Source organism: Archocentrus centrarchus, chromosome 24 (assembly GCF_007364275.1).
Source record: "Archocentrus centrarchus isolate MPI-CPG fArcCen1 chromosome 24, fArcCen1, whole genome shotgun sequence".
NCBI lineage: Eukaryota > Metazoa > Chordata > Actinopteri > Cichliformes > Cichlidae > Archocentrus > Archocentrus centrarchus.
The window spans coordinates 28,947,926-28,965,935 of NC_044369.1; the positions used below are offsets into that span (position 1 = coordinate 28,947,926).

An 18,010-nucleotide genomic window follows, 5' to 3' on the forward strand; every position below is an offset into this window, starting at 1 on the left:
ATCCAGGGTTCGACCAATGGACGGACCCTCCTTTCCAGCACCCTGGCATAGACCTTACCGGGGAGGCTGAGGAGTGTGATCCCCCGAAAGTTGGAGCACACCCTCCAGTCTCCCTTCTTAAAGATGGGGACCACCACCCCAGTTAGCAAATCCAGTGGCACCACCCCAGATCTCCACGCGATGTTGCAGAGGCGTGTCAACCAAGACAGCTCTACAACATCCAGAGCCTTCAGGAACTCAGGCCGAATCTCGTCCATTCCAGGGTCCCTGCCACCAAGGAGTTGTTTAACCACCTCAGTGACCTCACCCCCAGTGACGGGAAAGTCATCCCCCTTATCCCCAGACTTTGCTTCCACTACAGAAGGCTTGCTAGTGGGATTAAGGAGGTCCTCAAACTATTCCTTCCACCGCCTGACGATACCCTCAGTTGAAGTCAGCAGCATTCCACCCGCACTATAGATGTATGAGTAGAGCACTGCTTTCCCCTCCTGAGCTGCCTGACGGTTTGCCAGAATCGCTTCAATGCCGTCCAAAAGTTTTTTTCCATGGCCTTACCGAACTCCTCACACACCCGAGTTTTTGCTTCAGCCACTGCCCAAGCTGCGTACCGCTTGGCCTGTTGGTACCTGTGAGCTGCCTCCGGAGTCCCACAGGCTAACCAAGCCCAATAAGACTCCTTCAGTTTGATGGCTTCCTTCACCTCCAGTGACCACCATCTGGTTCAGGGATTACCGCCACAGCAGGGACCAACCACCTTGCAGCCACAGCTCTGAGCAGCTGCCTCAACAATGGAGGTGTGGAACATGGTCCATTCGGACTCACTGTCCTCAGCCTCCCTCGGAATGCTGTTGAAGCTCTGCCGGACTCGAAGATCTCGCGGACTGGGGCTTCTGCCAGGCATTCCCAGCGCACCCTCACAACACGTTTAGGTGCGCCAGGTCTGTCCAGCATCTCCCCCCGCCACCTGATCCAACTCACCACCAGGTGGTGATCAGTTGACAGCTCAGCTCCTCTCTTCACCCGAGTGTCCAGAACATACGGCTGCAGATTTAGTGATACGATTACAAAATTGATCATCGACCTGCGACCTAGGGTGTCCCAGTGCCACATGCACTTATGGATATCCTTATGTTCGAACACAGGTGTTCATTATGGATTGCACAGAAGTCCAATAACAAGATACCATTCGGGTTCAGATTGTGCAGGCCGTTCCTCCCAATCACGCCCCTCCAGGTCTCACTGTCATTGCCCACATGAGCGTTAAAGTCCCCATCTGGAGTCACCAGATGGAGCACCCTCGAACACCCCGCCCAGCGACTCCAAAAAGGGTGGGTAACTCTGAACTGTTATTTGGCGCATAAGCGCAAACAACAGTCGGGACCTGTTTCCGGGTTCGAAGGCGCAGGGAAGCAACCCTCTCGTCTACTGGTGAAAACACCGACGTGCAGGCAGCAAGCCGGGGGGATACATGAATACCCACCCCAGCTTGCCGCTTCTCACTAGTGGCAACTCCAGACTGGAACAGAGTCCAGCCCCTCTCCAGGAGACTGGTTCCAGAGCCCAGGCCATGTGTTGAGGTGAGCCCGACTATATCTAGCTGGTATCTCTCAACCTCACACATTAGCTCAGTCTCCTTCCCCACCAGAGAGGTGACATTCCATGTCCCAATAGCCAGTCTCGATAGCCGGGGATTGGTCCGCCAGGGCCTCTGCCCTTGGCCACCGCCCGATATACACTGCACCCGACCTCTACGATGCCTCCTGCGGGTGGTGGGCCTACAGGAGGGCGGGCCCATGACTGGTGCTTTTTCATCCTAATACTTCAAAATAACAGTTCAATTTACAGCATAAACAAACTGAAAGCACTTCTAGACAGTGAAGTCATCAACAGAGAGCTTTTAATACCTGGAGCTCTGCAGGACCCACAACAACTGTCAAGTAAAAATAACTGAGAGCCAGAAAGCTTACCTCCTTGGGGGGACATTGATATCTGCCAGTGTGTAGAGGGGAGTGAGGCTGGGCACCAGGTAGTGTAAACGGGGGAAGGGCACCAGGTTCATAGCGATCTCATTCAGATCCATGTTGAGGGAGCCCTCAAAACGAGCTGAGCTGCAACAGGAAATGTGTCACACCAAAAAATAAGGGGAAAAGTGATTTTAATGACATTCTTAGTTTGACTGCATAATAATGGAAAGTTAAACTAATTAGGCATAACTAAAAAAGCACATCTAGAATACCTCTTTGATACACAGTACTCTGCAAAAGGTCAAAATACTGACTTATTATGAAGAGAATGGGTACTCATACATTCATCATTGATGGATAAGAGCAAGTAGTCAAAAATGTTTAACCTAAAATGAACATTGTGAGACAGTCACAGAGATATATGAGCAGACAGTAATATTATACCTGGTAATATTGAGCAACAGGTTAGCCACAATGTTATTCATAGCATCAAAGGGTTTTTCTGCCCCACTGAGGCCTCCCTGTCCAGAGGTGACCGTGCTATTTCTCTTGATTATCAACCCGGGCTTCGCACCATGAGACATAACTTTAATCTTGTTCACAATGTCGACCAATGACTGCAGGGCAGAAATGAGGGAAAAGAACAAAGCATGTTAATAAAATTCATAGTGTGGATCTGTGTGTGCTGCACAGACACCTGTAGGGAGAGCGGGGAGGGTGGAACATTTCTGAATGTACACACCTGGTTTTCTACTGGCAGGACACAATCAGCGTGCTCCGTCAGCTCGTTCATGGCGAGGATACTGTTGTACGGAGAGGTGATTACATCATCTTCCGCAGACGGATAGATGGAGGTGACAATGCGACACACCGCAGGGAACTCCTCCTCCAGCAAGCTGAGCACTCTGGTTCCCAGGCCAGAGCCCGTACCTCAGATCAGTGAATTCATTCATTTACTGCCACGAGAACTTAAAACCTCGTTTCTACACTGCTCAAAAAAATTACACTTTATCATCACAGTATAGCACAAAGCAGGGCTGCACAATTATAGCCAAAATGACTTTAAAGATTATTGTGCTCAACATTGAGATCACAGTTATTTTTCATGATTATTCCTTGATTTTCGTGACAAAAATGTTTATTGTATTGTCATGTAAACAGAAGTATTCACATCTGCACAAATCTCTGCATCAAAATAAAATGTAGCTATTCACCTTATACTGTGCTACATTTCTGCAAATTAATATTTATAAAATGAATATTTGCAGACAAATAAGGTGTCTGGCCCAAGTGCATCTCCTAGAAGCGAAATATAGCCTTTCACTCCTTTCACTGTAGAATATGATTGTAATTAATTTATTACACTAGTGTGTTGCCCTCCTCATTATCTTAAAGGAGACCTACTATTGTCATTTCCAGCTCTATGTTTTTTATTATGGAACAGTATCTGAATTCAAAATAATCCTCAGTTCATCCTCTGGCTTTAGCCCCTCTGTCTTTAAGGACACCCTCCCTTTAGGACATTTTATTCTGATTGAATACCACTCCTAAAACACAAAGTTTGAGCCAGAGTAATTATATTCTGTATTTCCTAATTGCTTTTTAAATCTTGAGTTTTTCTTTTCCCTTCAGTTTAGTTTTCGGCTGGAGTGGATTTGCTTGTTTCCATTTAGCTTTTGTTGTTTGCAAATGTTTTTATACAGCTAACAATGTAGTTTTATGTAGTTCGTCTTTTTAATTATTACAACACAGATGTTATTTGTCAGGACCAAGAACACTTTGTGTGACTATCAGTCACGTAGATATCTTGTTAAAAAAAAAAAAAAAAAAAAAAAAAAATATATATATATATATATATATATATATATATATATATATATATATATATATATATATATATATATATATATATATATATATATATATATATATATATATATATGCCAAAGCAACAGGCAGGTTGTGCTGACAAATTTTACCAAACTGTTAAAGACTGAAACTTATATATTCTTATTTTATTTGAATGATTTTATAACATGGTTTCAATGAACGTTATTTTTTTTTCCTAAATTCAAGTTTTTGTTTTATTTCGCTTATCTAAAATTTTTTCACACTTGCCCATATTAAGGATATCTACTCTTACTGACTCCATACAGAGCTGAAAATATAACAAACTATGTGTGTGATAACAAAAGAACAAAAATTGAGCAAGTGATATGAAACCATTCACCTCATTTAGACCTGATTTATAATTTTTTTCTTACTAATTTTAAAGTCACTATACAAATGAAACACCAGCAACAAATTTATAGGAAATATGAATCATGTAAATGCCTCACTATCCTTGATTTTAATTTTAGTCTTTGAGATATTTTATGACCCTCTGGAACTAATTGCATACATAAGAGGTCTTTGCTCAATGCTTCTTGGAAGTGCTAAGCAAGATTTTGAGTAGGGAACCTTCTTCAATGCAAGGATGTCCTTGCAACAGAACCTTACCTCCTCCCATAGAGTGAATGAGAAAGAAGCACTGTAGACAGTCACATTGCTCTGCTGCCTTCCTCAGCTTATCCACTATCTGCTCCCTGTAGGCTGAGCCGTATGTCATGTGTCCAACTGCCCTGAATGACAAGCACAAAACACCTTGTTTTCTTCCCAATCATGTGATAATGCCAAAAATAGACTGCTGATGATAAGTATTATTTCTAATGCTGGGTATTATCTTTGTGTGTTATGATGGTCACTGTGTCAGATTAAGAAATTATAGTGAGTGAGAGACATAACAGACTATATGTTGCTCCCTAATCTTGCTTGCTGCATTTCACAGAATTGAGAATGTGTTAGGAAGGTGGCACTAGCTAGCGTGTTCATGGAAAAGAATGTAAACAGACAACGGCAACTGAAGGGGCTGCCGGGCCATCACAAGACATCCCATGATGGTCCCGTTTTTGTTTATTATGGCTCACTATGTGAGATAAAACTGTCAAGGTTCATGCTACTAACTTCAGTTCTAGACCCAAAGTAATGCCCTGTGTCATCTGTGTCATAGGGCGTATATAAATGTCATTTAATACAAGTTGTGTGAAAAGACATTTGTGGCAAAAACAATAGTAAACTCAATATGAAGTGAAACATTTTCAACATATGGTATGCATATTTGGGCCAATCCAAATATTGCTGTGCAGTGTAAAGGCTTTCTAGCCTGTAAACCACAAACTGTGAATGAGACTGCCAGTGAAAGAGGAGACAATCCTTGAGTTGTTGTGGCACGCTAAGTATAAGATTTACAACAGCATTAGCTTGACTACATAATCCACTGTTGGCTCACTTACAGGCAGTGCTACATTGTAAAATGTAATATATTAGTTTAATTGGAACAACTACAGGCAGAAGAGGAGGAGTAGCAGCAATGTTTCACTATTAATCAACCAAAGACCCAGACAGAGTGCTAATTCATTTGAAAACTCTTACTTACTATGACTCTTAGCCTTATACGCCCTAATTGGAAAAAAAAAACAAAAAAAACAAAGCAGTTTTATTTGTTGTTCTCTATCATCCACCTAGCCCTACCTCAGAGTTTCTGGCTGAATTCTCAGACTTTTTCTGATTAATGCTCAGTCCAGATAAAATAAATATAGTGGGTGATTTAAACATTCATGTAGATGCTGAAAATGACAGCCTCAACATTGCATTTAATATCTATTATTAGATTCAGTTGGCTTCGCTCAAAATGCAAATGAGCCCACCCACCACTATTCCCTGAAAACCCTTTTTGTCTGATCATTTCTTAATAACGTTTAAATCTACAATTACACAGCAGGGGGGAATAAATTGGGAAATAAATTTCAATACAGTAGAAGTATTTCTGAAAGTGCTGTTACTAAGTTTAAGGATATAATTCCTCCACTATTATCTTCATAAAAGCCATGTGCCAACACAGTGCAGAGCAGCTACCTAAATTCTACTCCCACAGAGGTCGATTATCTTGTTAATACTGTTATATCTGCATTGTGTAGAACTTTGGATACTGTGGCTCCTCTGAAAAAGAAAGCCTCCAATCAGAAGTGCCTGTCTCTGTGGTATAACTCACAAACGTGCAGCTTAAAGCAGATAACCCATAAGCTGGAGAGGAAATGGCATCACACTAATTTAGAAGCTTGATAATTTAGGTTAAGTTTCAAATAAACTAAGATGCACTGAAAACCCAATGACCCAACAAATACTGATGAAAAATTTTTGTACATATAGCAAAACAATTAAGAGTAATGAAAAAGGGATTAGTAGCGTGAAATGAGTTCCACATGGTACGATGAGTAGTCCGATACAATATTCTTAAACCTACCCCCCCCCCAACCCAACCCTAGCCCTAACTCCAGTTAACTGTTACAGGCATGCAGGGATCAAGCAATTGTCATACTAGTTGCCAGAATGAATGCTGCAAGAATTTTTATATATATGAAAATGCTACATTGTTACGTTTTTAATCTCTCTTAGTGTATTTTAAACTTAACCTGATTTATCAGATTCCTCCGGGGCAGCAAGGTTTCAAAATGGTAGGTAGAGTAGGTTTTGAAAATAAAAATGAAAATTTAACAAAATTATATTTTATATCAGTTATAATTAGAGCACGTCAATAAAGTATTTGATATTTTTTATATTTGAAGCTAAAATCTGAACAAAAATCATTAAGTCCAAACTCTGGTCCATAAACTTTTTATGCAAATCAGAGATCACCAAGCAGAAAAGTTAAAAATTGATGATTTGAGATGAAATGACCCAAGAATGACTCCAACAGCTTTCTTTTTACAATGGCTGTGAAGCGGAGGAAACCTAGAGAGAAACTATTCAAACCACCCTGGTCAAGAAGCACCGCTGACCTTTTCCCTAAATTATACTATGCAGGCTTGAGAAAGGGCAAACTGAGGCAACGGTTAAGGCCACCTGTGTTGCCTTGCTCCCTTCACCTTTTACAGTCTAGAAAATTCAAAATTTAGTGTATTAATAAGAGAACACATTTTATTTTTTCCAGACAATAAAAAAATGTTCGGTATTTTATTTCTTTCTTTCCCATCTCGTCAACTCGTTAGTTAAACACCATCAGAACTGTGTATGGTGTAACAGCACGTGAGCAATTGTAAAAAAGCAGTATTGAAATTATGGTATTGAAACAGTTGCCCATGTTAGCTTGTTTGCATGCTCGGGCTTGTCTCTCACCAGTTGTTGCCTGAACCTGACACATCTGTAAGTAGTTGCGTGCTGTCGAACACTTCTCTTAACGGGCCCTGCAGGATCTCATTGACCACACCCTCCTCCATGTCCACCAGGACCGCCTGTGGATTCAAATATGTGAAAGTGAGGCCATCTCCAACACTTCAATGCTATCATATCCTGAGCACATTCCTTTTACCCCTGCAGTCATTTCAAAATTCCCTTTTGTAAACCAATGAGTGTTGAACCTTTCGGTACGTAGAATCCAAATTTGACTCCAAAATAAGCCGTGAAAAGAATGCACACATCAATCAGTCTTAAGCTTATTATTATCCACTTTAAAGCTGTTTATCATTTTCACTGGGCCAAGGGGTTAATGGTCATTTCTAGCCAGAAGGCTTATTTAATAGAAACAGAAAGGCTCACCACCTCAAATATACAAATGCTGTATCAAACATGTTAATTATCATGCACCATTTGAGATGATCAGTCTTCTCTGAGGCAATTTAAAAAAAGCTCAATGCCTACGTGACCACTACTTCTTTCATAACTTTTTTAAAACAAAACTTAGAAGTGGTGGTTGCTTCTTAGTAGGGATATCACCAGAACTGATACTTAGGATACCTTTTGATAACAAAATTCTGAAAATGTGATGGTACCTATTCTTCTTCTTTTATTTTAATAGTACTGTAGTTACTGTGGACAGTGTATGTACTAAGTGGGAAGCACATGCCTACAAGTGTTCTGGTCTATCCTTCACATGCAGAAGAAGAAAAAAAAAAGATGGCAACAAGCACAGCAAAAGCTACACATGGTAGATGGTGACCAACATGGCTGCTGTGATAGCTCCACTCCAACTCGTTGATAAGAGAGTCAGGTATGAAATTACTTTACATTCGATGCAGAAAACCAAGGGGTGATAGCTGTTTACAAAGGGCAATATGCAAGTGATGCTACTGTGCTTTTTCAGAGCAGGGGAGGAAATAATTCCAATTCAACAAAGCACCTGAAAGATTGGCACCTAGATCTGTTCAAAGAATTTTCTTAGAGTACGCATCAGTTCAATATTAGCAACATCCATCCATTGCCCTTCTTATGTTATCCTAAAATACACTTTATTATGTTGGCATTGCTGTTATGAAATCAAAAATGTTCCAAAAAATAAAATGCTTGTATGCTTACTACCGTCCACCCCACTGTGGTATGAAGAATCGTGTAATTCTACTAGTATTGGTGCCAACTACTAAATTTCTAACATCCTTGTTGCTTATTTCCCTCAATTTCTATTCAGTTTGTGACCCAATAACAGAGAATCCTCGAGGACTAGACAGAAAAAATATCCTATTAAGTGTTTTTGGTGGCTTCTAGAACTTACCCTGGCCTTCAGGTGTTGGATTCTCCCACCGACACCAAAAGCAGCCCCATCACTTTTCCTGGAAAAGCATACCAAATATAAAAAAGGAATACATTTTGTCCCAACACTTGTATGAGCTACTGGAAGAAAGTAGGCTTAAATTACCTGGAATCCACATTCCGGAAAAAGCTACTGATGGCCTCATCGTACAGTCCCCTCTGAGCACGAGAAAAACAAGTGTTGTTAGAGTTTAGGAGTTGTAGGAGTCATGTATCTGGTTTTATAGGACAAAACAGGACTCAAAAAGAACAGACTTCCCTTAAGAAAAAAGCTTAATTATGAAGAAAAACATAATAGAGGGTTTTTGAGAAGGAATGGTCTGTTTAAAGTCATGCCAAAGCATCTCAACTGGATTTAAGTGTGGACTAGGCCACTCTAGAACCTTCATTTTTTTTGCTTCAGAACATAAACTGATGGCCGGACATTTTCCTTCAGGATTTTCTGGTAAGGTCTGGTAAGCAGCTTTAGACCATCACACTACCACCACGTTTGACTGTTGGTATTTTGTCCTTTTTATGAAATGCTGTGATAATTTTATGCCTGATGTGGCAGGATACAAAAAAAAAAAATCCAAAAAGTTCAGCTTTTGTCCACAGAACATTTTCCCAAAAGTCTTGGGATCATCAAGATGTTATTTGGTAAATATGAGACGAGCCTTTGTGTTTCTTTTAGTCAGCAGCAGTTTTCACCTTGGAACTCACTTATGGATGTCATTTTTGTCCAGTTTCTTTCTTATTGATGCACTGTTAACTCTGACCTTAACAGAGGCAAATGAGGCCTGCAGTTCTTTAGATGTTGTTCTGGGTTCTTTTGTGACCTGGATGAGTCGTCCTACCAGAGTCACTCCAAATACTCTTGGGAGTCATTTTGATAGGCACATTGTTGTAAGTTTTCTCCACGTGTGGATAATGGCTCTTACTGTGACTTCCTGGAGTCCCAAATCCTCATAAATGGTTTTGGGACTCCGGCATGATAGATGCCAGTGATGTTGTTTCTCATATGCACTTGAGTTTCTTTAGATAGTAGCATGATGTGTTGCTTTTTGAGAACGTTTAGCCTACTTTACTTTGCCTTACAGGTTCAGGTGTGGCAGTAATGAGACCTGAACTGTGGCTAGTGGAACTGAACTCAGCTCTCCAAAGAAATGTGGTTGATTACAGTTAACTCATGATTTAACAAGGGAGGCAATTACTTATTCACATAGGACCAAATAGGTTGGGATAAATTTTATTCCCTTAATAAATGAAATCATCATTTAAAAACTGCATTTTGTATTTACACCGGTTACCTTTGCCTAATATTAAAATTAGTTTGATGATCTGAAACATGACAAATATGCACCCCCCCCCCCCCCCCCCAAAAAAAAAAAAAACCCAAAACAAAAATCAAACACTTTTTCACAGCAATGGATAGCATGTATCATGCTTGTTAAGTGGTCTGTTAGGATGAGCAATAGATGTATAAAGCTATTATTGTAGCAACTGTGTGCATATATGTGTATCTCAGTATATGTGTGTGTATTTCGATCTGTGTGGAGATTTTTGTGTGTATTCAGATCTCTGTGTGTGTTAAGCTCTCTGTGTGTGCATATTCAGATCCATTGTAATCAGATTTGCAAATGTGTAAATAAATCTATAAGCATGCATAGATATTAATGGCTGAAAAGTCTTAAAGTTTTGCTTAAAACACTGAAAGTTCAGAAAAGTCACGTTACGACTCACCCAGCTTTTTAACTGGCTGTCCTTTTTACACAACTTCTGCTACACTTCTGCCATGGGAGATCCATGCAGCAACCTGTACATATGTGAAAAGTTGTCTCCAAGTCCAGGGTTCATTAACCCCACTCTCACAGACTCAGAGTGGCTCCCCTGCTCAGTAAGTACCACCTGGTGAGGTATCACTCAGTCTTCAAGTGTCATATTAGTCAGCTGGTAGTGGTGGTTGTGCTGATGAAAGGCTAGCTTAGATGGACAGACCACAATGGATTTACCATATGCTTGCTGTAAGTACATGTTTATGTTTTGTTCCAGTCATTATAAGTGGTTAGTATTGTAGCTTTTTTAATGTCATCTATAACTGGAAACAGCTGTGCTTGCTCAGCTATCTACCTTCTTTCTGAGCTAAAAAACTCAGTGTCACTGAAGGATTTGATATCTAAGTAGAATAAGGATTCTTTACTGACATTGTCATTTCTTTAACAATGAAATTTAAAATTGCAACACTCGGTGCAGACAGCTCCAGTCCCCCGCAACCCAGAACAGGATAAGTGGAAGAGAATGGATGGATGGAAAAAGAAAACTAGAAGCCAGAGTGATGCGTCTGAAACTCACAGTATAACTTTAAGGCAGGATAGTGAAGATAATTTGATATAGTACGAATGGCAACCCCACCACATCTGTCAGGTCAATGTTCCAGCTGCAGTTTTATTTCCTCCCTTCTCCATAAAAAAGTGAAGAGCTCAGCACAATCAGGTCAGTTACAGTTTAATGCAAACCTACACTATATTTTATTTTAGTTGAATATCTTGATGTAAAAAGGGATGTCATTTAGTTAATGGATCACATACAGTCCAGTTTGATTTCCAGTTGGTCAAACTACTACATAAAATAACCTATATGGAAAAAAAATCTTATAAAAATAATCTAAAAAAATTTCCCATTTAATGAGCAACACATTTGCAAAAAAGATGAAACGCCTCAGATAGCCTTAGGAAATCTAGGAGCAATTTCCACAGCAATATATCTCTGTTTTTCTACCTTTATTAACTCTACTGGCTCATACATTACAATCAGTTTACAATTTACAAATCAAAGTTGAAGGCACAAAACCGTCACATTTAGTCTTTCAAGCCAATAATTATATTTTTGTCTTTATGATTTAAACAATTTGTATCTACTCACTTCTTTTCACCACACCAGGAATAGCAGTCCAAAAAAAAAAAAAGTGTGATTAATGACTTCACAGCAATTTTCACACTTTCTGGTTGAATCTGACCCTCTGACAACCTAAGGGTCGCTTCAGGCAACTCTGCTCTAAACACCTTCCCTGTGAACGTTGAATTAAAGCCTAAAACCTACCATTATACCTGCACAGGTGAGGTGAAAAATACTCCCAGTTACAATCAAAGATTGTGTCGATTTGGACATTCGAGAAGCAATCTGAGTGACACGTTCAGCAGCTTATCTCACTGCATATTGTTTGTGGAGGTCATGTTTCAGGACAGTGAGGTTTTTCTTTTTTTTAGCGAACTGCTTCAGCTAGCTCATCAGTTGTGAGAATTTGCTGAGTAAATCATAAGTTGAGCACTCACAGGTGTTCCCAGTTATAGAGAATATTTTAGTTTTTACAAAGCTACAATACTAACTACTTATGAAAACAACTGAAAAAAACAAAACAAACTTACAGCCAACGGGGTCCTGTACAATACTAATTACAGCCGCAGAGCACGAGTGTGACATTGCAATCAGAAATATTGGTAGGGACATGACAGGGGTCACCTTGTCTGAGGAACATAAAAAAGGGAACATAGCAAATGCAGTTTAAGTTGCCTGAACTTTGAAACTAAAGCTTTGAGTGTTAACCTACTTTTGTAAAAACATATTATTCAGCTGCTGTATGCGACTAGATTATGATTAAGACCCCCATCAATTGTTGGAGTCCTTTCATTAGTCTTCTTAACCTAGGAGGGGTTCCCATGATCCCATGAGTGTTTCTTTTTTATTCACCCCTTTTCACTCTGTTTATACACCACTCTGCATTTAATCATTAATTATTATTATTAATCTCTGTCTCTCTTCCACAGCAGGTCTTTTGTCCTGTCTCTCTCCCATCACCCCCAACTGGTCATGGAGTTTTTCCTTCCCACTGTCGTCAAGCTGTGATGGCTTATGTTTAATATCATATGTATCATATTAATGTGAAATTGGCATTTCATTTTTGAAAATTACGTTAATTTGTTAACACTGCTTAATACCGACAGCCCTAATGCATATGAGCTACAGAAGCTGCTGTTTGACTTCGGAGCTTGTCACACTGAAGCAGTGTGTTATTAACCACCCAGCTGAACCTAAAAAAAATGCAGCATATATAAAATGAGGTTTTCAAATCATAAAAAAAAAAGAATGTTCCAAAAAACACATGTTGCTCAAAGGCTTCAATATGCTGAACGGTTACTGAGATACTGAAAGTGTGACGAAAAGTTGAAAAAGTAAACAAAGGGCAACAATTCCAGGATTACAGGACGCAGGGTTATGGTTCTTGTGCTCTGCAGTTGTACTCTTCAATGTGTATCTATCCTCCAGGTTTGAAGTCAGTATTTACATGATTACTGAGATACTAAATGCATAACAGACTGACAGATAAATAAACAGACAGGGAATATCTGCTGAGGGCATCAACTGACAGCTCTCACATCATTTCAAATGGAGTGCACTAAGCAGGCAAAGAGAGCTGGGATTAATTTAACCTAACCACACAAGTCAAGGAAGAAAATTACAGGGTGTATGTGACACTTAACTGTTATTTCTCTGGTGCAGTCATTTTGGAATGCAATTTAAAAATTACACGACAATGTGGCCGGAAATTTTGTGTAACTTTTTAATTACCAAGGATGCAAAAAAACAAAACCCCAACCCGCATTAAACTTTAAGGCAAAATACCCATCTACACATTGTAATTCCTCAACACAGATGCATTCATGCACATAATTAACAGTTACTGTCAGCTAAGTCACCAACTACACATAAGCATACAAGGAAACTTCCAAAATGTTGGTGGGATAAGAGGATTCTTCACCAGTAACAGTAAGAGCTCTCCAAAACTGTCTATTCAGCTCATCACTTTAAGAAAGGTTAAGAAAGACCTGTTGGCTTTGGAAGCATAAACCAATCAGAAACCCGGACAGATCTATTGGCAGCAGAGCAGCTGATTTTACAAGGGATGATAAAACTATAATATTAAAAAGCTTGAAGACAAAAGAGTGTGTGCGAGAGGAAATAGTATTTAAGGCACTGTGTGAATGTGTGTACTTTAAGTCCTGTTTTGTTATATGACAGTATTGTGCAGGATCCTGAAGAGTTTCATGGTTAAGTTACTTTAGTTACTGTTAAACTAAAGTGGTGAGCAGTAAGTTATACTTTTCCTTAAAATTTCCAGGGGAAACACTTACTTTTGTTCTTATGCTGTGTTACTATATATATTTTGCTGTGCCCCTACTGGTGCCAGTCGAGGGGGGGTGCTCGAGGGAGAGCGCCTGGAGACCAGGCCTTAGCCTGTGGTGCCCGGCTGGGTGCAGCCCGAGGAGGAGACGAGTGGCGTGGGCGGTGGCAAATACTCAGGTGTGGGAGGTGTTCAGTGAGGGCACGGAAAGACTTTCTGTCTGCCTCGAAGCAATTCTGGAAAACCGTCTCAGGAGGGGAAAGCAGTGCTTTACTCACATAGTGTATAGTGCAGGAGTGCTGTAGGAGTATGGGGTGTCTGCTCTGTTGTTACGAGTCATTTAGTCCCTGTACAACCGCAGTGAGAGCATAAAAGTAACTGGAAATGTACAGGAGGAATCAACTCTGCTGAACAGGCCAATCACAATCGTTGCGGACTGCGTCGGCCTGATGTGTAGTTACATTTCTCAAGAGGTACACGTCAGGTTACGTCGTAGGTTACTGTGCAGGGCCAAGAGGGTTTTCCGATTATGCAAACAGGCCCTGCAAAGACCCAACGCAGTCTAAACTAGGCCTGGGTCTGAGGCCATGGTCTTCAGCTGGAAAAGGGTGGAGTGCCCACTCTGGGTCAGGGATGAGTTGCTGATGATGAGTGGAAGAGTTTAAGTATCTCGGGGTGTCGTTCACAAGTGAGAGGAAAGAGGAGAGGGAGACTGACAGCCAGCTGCAGTGATGCGGATGTTGCACAAGTCCATTGTGCTGAAGAGACAGAAGGGGGAGAAAGTTGTTGATTTATCAATCGATCTACGTCCCTACCCCACCAGTGTTCACGAGTGACCAAAAGAATGAGATTGCGGATACAAGCAGGGGACAGGAGCTTCCTCTTCAGGGTGGCTGGCCTCTCCCTTATAGACAGAATGAGGAGTGCAGTCATTCGAGTGGGGCTCAAAGTAGAGCCGCTGCTCCTCCATATCAAAAGAAGCCAGTTGAGGTTGTTGGGGTATCTGACTAGGATGCCTCCTGGCTCAGGAGATCCGGGCATGTCCTACTGGGAGGAGGCCCCAGGGTAGACCCTGGACATGCTGGAGGGATTTTATCTTGCGGCTGGCCTGGGAACACCTCGGTCTTCCACAGAACAACATAGTTGATACCAATTCAGTCAGTAAATGAACTTTATTGATTGCATAAGTGCTCCTGGTGATAAATAGCCTACAAATGTAATTGATCAGTTTTCTAATCTGTTTCTTGTAGGATCAGCAGTGGAAAAAAAGATTTAGCAGCAGATCAGAACCACACATAGAAACATTTATCATTTTCTGCATCACAGATTAAATACTTGTAAATGAGTTTGAGCTGCTTTAACTTTACTGCTGAACAAGCTGCATGAAAATATACGTAAACTCATTCCATCAGCAGAGAATCTATATTGCACTTAAACACTGTAAATCAAAGAATTATTGAAAACATGGCATTTCCAGCCAATTTTAAACCCAAACTCTGAACATACCCAGCTCCCGACCAGGTTATGTGTTCAAATTACCACAGTAAAGTCATCCACCTTTGTGACACAGAAACACTTCATAGTACATCAAACAGTTTTCTCTTTTGCCAAACCACAAACTCAATCCTACACCCACTCTCAGACCAGGAACGCTGCAGGGAATTTTCTTTTAGAAATGAATTCCATTTCTTATTAGTCATTAGTAACACCTGTGCTCTTCCTGATACGACATGTCTAAAGCAGTGCATTTATTACATGTTGGCCACCAATTATTGGATAGTTAAATCTCTTTACACCTCAGACAGGTGAGCCTTCATACAGATTCATAGTTTTACCAGTAAATGATTTGTGAGAGCGCAGCTGCCTGCAGATGGAGACCGTATGGTATCATATACTGTTAGAGTTAGATTATGATCACACATGGGCATCATTTTCAGTGTTTGGAAAAACAACAACAAAAAAAAGACTCAATATTTACTACCCCGCCCTGCTAATCTGAGCCCAAAAGAGGGTTAGAGGTTGGTAAGCCTGCCAAATATCTGCAGTTAAAAAAGATCATCTGTTTTCTATCTGATCTGACACGTCAGCAGATGTTATGCAGCCAGGGGCGTATCCACAGCTCCTCCACGAATACAATGCCCCCCCAATGCCATTGGGCTAGATTAGTGCTGATCTCACAATGCCCAACAATGACAGTGTGGGAAAGAACAGCGGGGGAATCTAACTTATTACATTTACTCAAATACTTCACTGATTTCCAGCTTTAACGTACTTAATACTTTAACTATACTGTGACACTTTCTACTACACTGTATTTTGTAGGCAAACATTGCACACCACACCATTTATTTTTACAGCTTTAGTTGCTTATTACTTTACAGATTTTAAAATATGCATTTACTATATTATGCTGTATTATTAAATATAATAATTAATTATAGGCAACTGAAATAATCTGCAGCTAAACATTTAACATAAGTGCTGTATATGTTAATGAATGAATAATTTTGATATATAATCAGTGGCCTCTTTATTTGCTATATCTTACTAGCACTGGGTTGGACCCCCTTTTACCTTCAGAACTGCCTTAATTTTTCATGGTACACATTCAACAAAGTTCTGGAAACATTCCTCTGAGATTTTGGTCATTGCTGACCAGCATCATGGAGCTGCAGCAGATTTGTCAGATGGACATTCGTGATGTGAATGTGTTCTGTTGGACTGATATCTGGTAACTGTGGAGGCCACCTGAGTACAGTAATCTCATTGTCGTGTTAAAGAAATCAGCTTGAGATACCTTTGTGACATGGTGCGTTATCCAGCAGGCAGCTGGATAACGCTGGTTATACTGTGGTCAGAAAGCAACAACACTCTGGTAGGCTGTGGCATTTAAACAATACTCAGTTGGTACTAAGGGGTCCATGTGTGTCAATAAAATATCCCACACACCATTACACCATCTCCAGACTGAACCATTGATACAAGGCAGGATGGAGCCACGTGTTGCACGTCTCTGCAACCCCTACTCACCTTGCAGTAGCAGTGCAACAGTCTCTGGGTGTTGCTAAGGCTTAATTGCCAGTTGTCAACACCCGATGGGGTACCAGAGGCTGGCTTTGGGGGAATGCCACGGCTTGCCTTCATGCTCTGGGTTGTCATTTATAGTTGAGGTTATTAAGTAATATAAACTTAAACCAACGTTTCTACAAAATCTGGTGTCAGTTTCTACTTGTGGCTTTAGAGCTGGGCTGGGCTGTAACACCAGGAACACAAAAACAAAAAACAAAAAACAAAAACAAGGCAGGGAGCAACAGAGGAACTGGCCCAGAACCAGAATAAAAACAGGGGGCAAAAATAAAAATAAGGGCACAAGGCCGGAACAACAGTCCAAAAACAGGAACAAAACACAGGGACAAGGAAGCACAGGGTCTAGAACTGTGCACGAGGGCTAAGGGCAAGCAATAAAACAAAAGCAACAGAACAAAACAAAAACACAGGGCCAGAACAAAAGGCCGGGAAATAGTCCTAAACTGGGTAATAAAACAAGGCAGAATGGAGGCGAAGCAGTTCAAAAGTTCAGGGGGCCGCCCAGGCCAAGGGGCCAAAAAGTAGAGTCCAAATTAGTTGGGGGACCAACCGCAGTACCAGTGGCGGCGGCGAGACAGGAGACCAACCGCAGTGCCAACCGCAGTGCCAGCGGCGGCGGCGAGACAGGAGGCCAACCGCAGTGCCAACCGCAGTGCCAGCGGCGGCGGCGAGACAGGAGGCCAACCGCAGTGCCAACCGCAGTGCCAGCGGCGGCGGCGAGACAGGAGGCCAACCGCGCTCCCAGCGGCGGCGGCGAGACAGGAGGCCAACCGCGCTCCCAGCGGCGGCGGCGAGACAGGAGGCCAACCGCGCTCCCAGCGGCGGCGGCGAGACAGGAGGCCAACCGCGCTCCCAGCGGCGGCGGCGAGACAAGACAGGAGGCCAACCGCGCTCCCAGCGGCGGCGGCGAGACAAGACAGGAGGCCAACCGCGCTCCCAGCGGCGGCGGCGAGACAAGACAGGAGGCCAACCGCGCTCCCAGCGGCGGCGGCGAGACAAGACAGGAGGCTCGGACTGAGCCGGACGCTCAAACCGAGTGTGACCCCTGGAGCTGAGGAGACTGAAACTGAAGGGACCAGAGGGACCAAGGGGTTTAACGAAAGCAAAGCTACTGAAGGGAGCAAAGCTGAAGCGCTGGCTAAGGTGACCAAGGGAACAGAAACTGACACTGGGGGACCTG

The 18,010-nt window shown here is 41.7% G+C and overlaps 1 protein-coding gene across 1 annotated transcript in view; it reads right to left on the reverse strand.

The window, feature by feature from the left end:
• Nucleotides 1-18,010, reverse strand: part of tube1 (tubulin, epsilon 1) — a 28,560-nt gene that overhangs the window by 7,844 nt on the left and 2,706 nt on the right. The window contains exons 3-9 of the mRNA XM_030720789.1: nucleotides 8,692-8,744; nucleotides 8,548-8,605; nucleotides 7,179-7,294; nucleotides 4,464-4,585; nucleotides 2,707-2,894; nucleotides 2,409-2,581; nucleotides 1,968-2,108 (exon numbers count right to left, since the gene is read on the reverse strand). Of these exons, the coding sequence (XP_030576649.1) occupies nucleotides 1,968-2,108; nucleotides 2,409-2,581; nucleotides 2,707-2,894; nucleotides 4,464-4,585; nucleotides 7,179-7,294; nucleotides 8,548-8,605; nucleotides 8,692-8,744 (851 nt within the window). The remainder of the gene's footprint in view (nucleotides 1-1,967; nucleotides 2,109-2,408; nucleotides 2,582-2,706; nucleotides 2,895-4,463; nucleotides 4,586-7,178; nucleotides 7,295-8,547; nucleotides 8,606-8,691; nucleotides 8,745-18,010) is intronic.